Below are 5,962 nucleotides of genomic sequence, written 5' to 3' on the forward strand. Positions count from 1 at the left end.
GTATACTTGTAATATTCTGAAATTAAGAAAACTGTGAACTTCAATCCATTTAACAATGTCTTAGAAGCAAATCAAATCAACAAATATTTATCAAGCTGTGCCCATGTATGTACTGCAAAGAATATGATACATGGTAGACTCTTATGAGAGTCTGAATATACTAATGGGTAATGGCCATGTTGCAGGAAGACGAGGCCCAGTGGAGAGAATGAACACCCAAACACTGTGTTTAAAGAAGAAGAGGCTTATTTCAGTGGCAGAGCAAAGGCACAGAATCCAAAATGGCCCTGCTCCCAACTGGCTCAGTCTTCTCCTTTTTAATCCCCAATCAGAAAGTTGCGGCCTACGGGTACCTTTCTTACTGGTCATTTTGAATCAAGCTGGAGAAGCTGGCTCCGGCTTTTACAAAAACCGAAGCAAGTCTTAGTTTCCAGGTCCCAGGAAGTTAAGTTTCTACAAATTCCTAAGTGCTGAGTCACCATGGGGAAGCCCTCACAAGTGTATCCTTGGGGTCTTCTGGAGAAGACCTCTGTTCTCTTAGACCTTACTTTCTCCAGGTATCCTCTCTCAGCCAGAGCATATATAAAAACAGAACTCTGCTCTACAACCTCTGTAGCAACTAGTCCAGAACGGCCACCAGGATCCCTGTTGCAATCAACTCTAAATGGCCAGGCCATGGTCAATAACTGATAGTTTCCTTAGTTTTTGTCCCATTTCTGATTTAGGATCAACCAAAGAAAGCCAAATATGTACTCCAAGTCAACTACATAGAATGCTTTGCTTCTAGTTACCATGCCTGCAACTTCTCTCCATGTCAGCAACATCAACCAGCACATATGTAAAGTCTTTTCTTTTTTTCCACTATACAGCATTTACATTTCCTATCTCCTGTCGAGTCTCTAACACAAGTGATGGTGGCTGACTGCCTTGCTATAACAAGCTTTGTATAAATAAACTTTTCTTGTTCTTATTTGAGTGTTCTTCATTTATTTCCATCCTTGGAATTTGCCGAATTATTATACGTGGTTTCAATTATTAGAGACTCCAAAGACCTATGACATTTGTAATTTTACCAGGGCTTGAATTTTGAAAGTAGTCTTTGAGACTAGCAGATGGGAGAGTTAGCTAGTGACAGTGATTGTCCCGTACAACACCATCTCTATATCTATACTGAGGCACATGTACTTTGATGGAGAAATTATATTCTCTACAGTGTATTTTGGGAGATTTGTTTGAAGGTGTCAGAATTAATACCTGATGCATCTTATGGGTCTACTATTGAAAGATTTCAAGAGTGATCGACTTGGAAAAGTATAAGGGAAATTAGAAAACGATCAAGTCTGTGAGACTAGAAAAATAGTGCTACCAACTGACAGAAAAGGAGACTTGGGGAAGGAAATAGGTGTCTGGAAAAGACCAAAAGACCTTGGAATATTCAAATTCATTCAGCAAATACTGACTGCCAACTCTGTGCTAGGCAATATCCTACATGTTGAGGGTAATAGGTAAGAACAAAACAGACCAAAATCCTTGGTTTTGAGGAATTTATATTTGGAAATGTACAGTTGAGATTCGACAGAAAGGCTTCTAAGACTTAGTAACATTGACATAAAAGTTGATCAATCAGAAAGAAGTTTTCCAAGAAAGACTTTGAAATTACTCAGGATTTAGCTTTGGGCAAGATAAATACAGAGACAAAAAAAACAGAATGCCTGAGAAATTTTAATGGAAAATTTAAGATTTAAACTAGGTTTTGAGTAAGGTGACCAGATTTTAACATTACACCAGTGTTGGGGGGGGGGCAGTGGTTTCTTAATTAAAAATTTGGTCTATGTGGAGCGACAAAAATTTTCATAGAAGGCAAAAATAGTATTGTAATATATATATTTTAATTTCAACATAAGTACAATCTATAAATATAATACATTAAAAAACATTATGTGTAGGGTGGCACCTGTGGCTCAAAGGAGTAGGGTGCCTGTCCACCTGGGGGGACCTTGCCCAGGAGGGAAGTAGGAAGTTTACATTAGCCTTTTCATTTCCAAATGAAGTTACATTAACCTCTTCATTCCCAAGTGGACTTACATTAACCTTTTCAGCAGCTGAAAACCATATATTCCCTTACCCTTGTCCTGCCCTTCCCTAGCTTGTGTATTCAGGACTTTTTTAAAATGCTGCGCGATGCCCGACAAATTGTTAAAAATCGGGACTGTCCCGCCAAAAGCCCGAGGTCTGGTCACCTTAGTTTTGAGACTACTTGAAGACAGTCTCCCCAGAATTACTTTATCTGCACAATTACTTCATCACAAGAATATCTGCAGTATTGACCTTTGGCAGATACTCTGGAAACAGGTGGTAATAATGGTAACTTATGTTTACATACATTTATAAGTACTATCTCTAAGAAACTCGTATTTATAGAATATGGACACAGTAGAGAGTGAAATAGTCCTCAACAATGCATAACAAGTTCTAGGCAGAGTAAAAATTAGAACCCAGATGTGCTGATTTTTATATCTTGAGAGATATTTATAATGCTATTATTTTTTCACAGTATATTATGTACCATAAAAAATTCTTAAGCACATTATGAGTTTGACACCTTAAAAAGTATTCTTTTATTAACTAAAATTAGTTAATTTAATTAACAAATCAAATCTCCTAAAATGCACTTAGTTAATTTAATTAACTAAGATTCTTAAGCACATTATGAGTTTGACACCCTAAAAAGTATTAATAAAAGAATAAACTGGTTATGGAGTAAATTGATTAATGTCTGCAACCAAAGGTCCCCTAACTAGTAATGTCAAGTGGATGATAAATGTTTTTCTACATTATACAACAGAGTTCTGAATGATCAGATGTGCTTCACGCTGATAGATTATTAGACACTGATTTGAGCAATTAAAAATGTTCACTGGTATTATTTTACTAGTCATTAGAATATGCATTCAGTTCCAGAGAAATAAGACTTAAAAGGTAAGCGCTGCAAGTTAACTACAGAAGAACATTTAATCTTTTCACACCAACTAAGAGTCTAAAAATGCACTTATGGTAGAAAACTCCAGTAAAATTACTTAACACTTTAGTTTCGTTTTTGTTTTCTAAATACAAATCAGGATGCCCAGCCCTCTTTCTCATGGAATATAGTTTAATAATTGTGGAGTTCTAATTACATGCCTTGAATTGATCTAAGCCCTCCACATTTGTAAACTCACGTAATCCTTCCATACACACAAGAAACCAAAAGCGGCAGATACTATCTCACCTTCATTTTTGGATAAGGATACTGAAGACGTTTTAGGGCCGGGACAGTGACTTCAGTCCACCCTAGGACACAGCTTGAATCCCAAGAACAGGGATTTAGTCTATTTACAAAAGGTTCCAAGAGTCAAAAGTACTTCAGAATACTCTGCTTTCCTCTCGTCTCCTCCAGAAAGGGATATGGGAAGTTTCACATCCGAACTTTGTTAAGAAATGGAGCTGCTAGCTTTCGTATTAGGACAGTACATCTGGCGGTTTCGCCACCGCTCGGCCCTCGCTCTGCTGCAGACACCTACGCTCGCTTCCCTCTTCTTCCTCCATCACACTCTATTTCCCCATCTCCATTACTCCCCCACGTTCCCGCGTGTCTACTTGCTCAGTGCCGAGCGCCCGGAGCACCTTCACCCGCTTGAGCCAAACTGAGCCGGATTCGCGCCCCAGCGTGGTCCGCGTCGCACCGCCATGACGTAACCCACGCGCCGCCGCCGTCGAGCTGGGGGCGGGTCTGGAGGGCGGGGGCGGTGCCGGGCGGGGGCCAAGCTGCGGGCCTCTGCGGCCATCGCTGTCTGTGCTGTCACTTCCCCTTGCCCGCTCCCCGCCCCCCTGGGCCGAGAGGAGTTGGTGGCTTCGGTGGCCTCATCGTGAGGGCAGCTTCAGGAGCTGGGCATCCAGCACGGCGCGATGTGGAGCGCCGTGACGGCTCTGTGAGTCCAAGGCCGCGGCCGTGGCGCGCTGGGCGGCTGCGGGGCCTGGCCGGGTCCGCTCATGGTGCCGCCACGACGCCATCGCGGGGCAGGAAGGCCAGGTAGGCAGGCGGGGAAGGGCCCCGAAATCACCCGGAGCCCACACCGGGATCGAGTGTCCGCGAACAGCCGCACCGCCAGTCCTTGGTGGCTGTTGATGTTTCTTGACCGAAACGGTGACGGTCTAGGAGTGGAGTGAGCAGGAGGCTGTCAGGGGCTTTAGAACCCTGTGTGGACTCTAGCTATCAGGGAAGTTGTCCTGGCGCTATCGTTTCGGCTTTATCTCCCTGGGAAGGTGTCACTGACTTAAGGCGAATTCCTCTTAACAGTGTTTCTTCAGTCACCTTGTGAATTGATTACTGTTTCCTTCTACAATAACTAGATGTAGTGACAGAGCTGGGTGGGGGGAGTGTGGAGTATTCTTTTCCTTTTTACCACGTGAGATAGGAAAGGTGCTTCAAGACCCGCAACAAATCACTGCCTCTCGCTCCAATAACCAAATTCCACTCAAAGAGATCAGGGACAGAAAGACACTTTTAGAAACAGGTGCGTGTCTAGACGCTTTACCTGGGGTGGATTCCTCTGGAGGGAGAGGCGAACGGAGTTCTGTGTTTGTGAAACTCAGAAGCTGTTTTCCTGTAGTTAACTATTCTTAAACATGCCATGTGTTGAATATTGCCTGTTTCCCTCCCGTACCATGTCCCTCTCTGAGTATAATCTGAAGTGGACAGAGGATAGCATGAAAGTCAACAAAGAGGTGTCGATTATATTACTACATTTGGGTGTTTTTCTTTCAGTTTGAAGATGAAGAATAAAAAAGATGTGGTGAATCTTAAGTATCATTTTGGGGTTGTCTTTAGGTGTGCTGAGTTCTTCACCTCCTTTTAGACTGACATCTGTCAAGTTTTCAGGGATTGCTCTGGAAGATCTAAGAAAGGCCCTTAAGACAAGGTAAATTCCTTTTACTTGTTGTGTAATGTTCATGCTGAGTGATAGCTAACAAATGTCAGATGATGTTTCTGTTAACTTTTCTCATTTATATATGTATTTTAAAAAGCATCTCTGTGTTTTCTTAAAAAACAGACTGCAAATGGTGTGTGTATTTATCATGAACCGAATGAATTCCCAGAACAGTGGTTTCACTCAGCGCAGGCGAATGACTCTTGGGATTGTTATTCTCCTACTTGTTGATGTGATATGGGTTGCTTCCTCAGAACTTACTTCGGTATGTACCTCTGTCCAGGAATGATGTTCTGTTACAGTATTGGCATAACTATTAACCTGTGGTATCTCTAGCCATTGGTATCTCTTGCTTAGAAAAAGCAGTATTTCAAATGCTGTTAAATTAGGTTGAATTTGATTTTTTTTTTTTTTTTGCAGTTTTTGGCTGGGGCCAGGTTTGAACCTGCCACCTCACCCCACCACCCCTCCACCCCCATATATGATGGGGCTGACAGGCGCTGCCCAAGTTTAATTTGATTTGTAATTATTGTCACTTCAAGTTAAAACTGAAAGGATGCTTTTTGTTATTTCATAGTTTTGTTATATCTTTAAGGGAGGGTTACTTGGGCTATATACATATTTTCTTAATATTTGAAAGTATTTTGCCTTTTTTCCTAAATTTCTTTCTGTAAACATTTTCTAGTGAAACAACTGTCTAGAATGCAAAACAATCTGTCATCATTTAGTGGAAAGTAAGTGTGTGTGTGGACAAATGAGTAAAAGTAATAATGTAATAAGGGTTTTCATGACATGTCTGATACAGCTCCATGTACATGTTTGGTAACTTTGTTATGAAGTGCATGGTATATACAATGATTATCTTCAGTTAAATTTTGTCTATTGATGACCTGTTGGTATTAATTTGGTATTTTGAATTCACAAGCTAATTTTTTTTCTCCTTGCATACTTTATTCTTTTTGGTCAATGCTCCCTATAAAAAGACAGAAATGACT

General features: G+C 41.1%; 1 protein-coding gene across 1 annotated transcript in view; it reads left to right on the forward strand.

The window, feature by feature from the left end:
* Positions 1–3,678: 3,678 nt before the first annotated feature.
* SLC35F5 (solute carrier family 35 member F5) overlaps positions 3,679–5,962 on the forward strand; it is a 37,728-nt gene continuing 35,444 nt past the window's right edge. The window contains exons 1-3 of the mRNA XM_003794367.2: positions 3,679–4,069; positions 4,868–4,958; positions 5,091–5,232. Coding sequence (XP_003794415.1) covers positions 4,030–4,069; positions 4,868–4,958; positions 5,091–5,232 — 273 coding nt within the window. The 5' untranslated portion in view covers positions 3,679–4,029. The remainder of the gene's footprint in view (positions 4,070–4,867; positions 4,959–5,090; positions 5,233–5,962) is intronic.

The sequence above is a fragment of the Otolemur garnettii genome, unplaced genomic scaffold (assembly GCF_000181295.1).
Source record: "Otolemur garnettii isolate 467f Iridium unplaced genomic scaffold, OtoGar3 scaffold00080, whole genome shotgun sequence".
Taxonomy (NCBI): domain Eukaryota; kingdom Metazoa; phylum Chordata; class Mammalia; order Primates; family Galagidae; genus Otolemur; species Otolemur garnettii.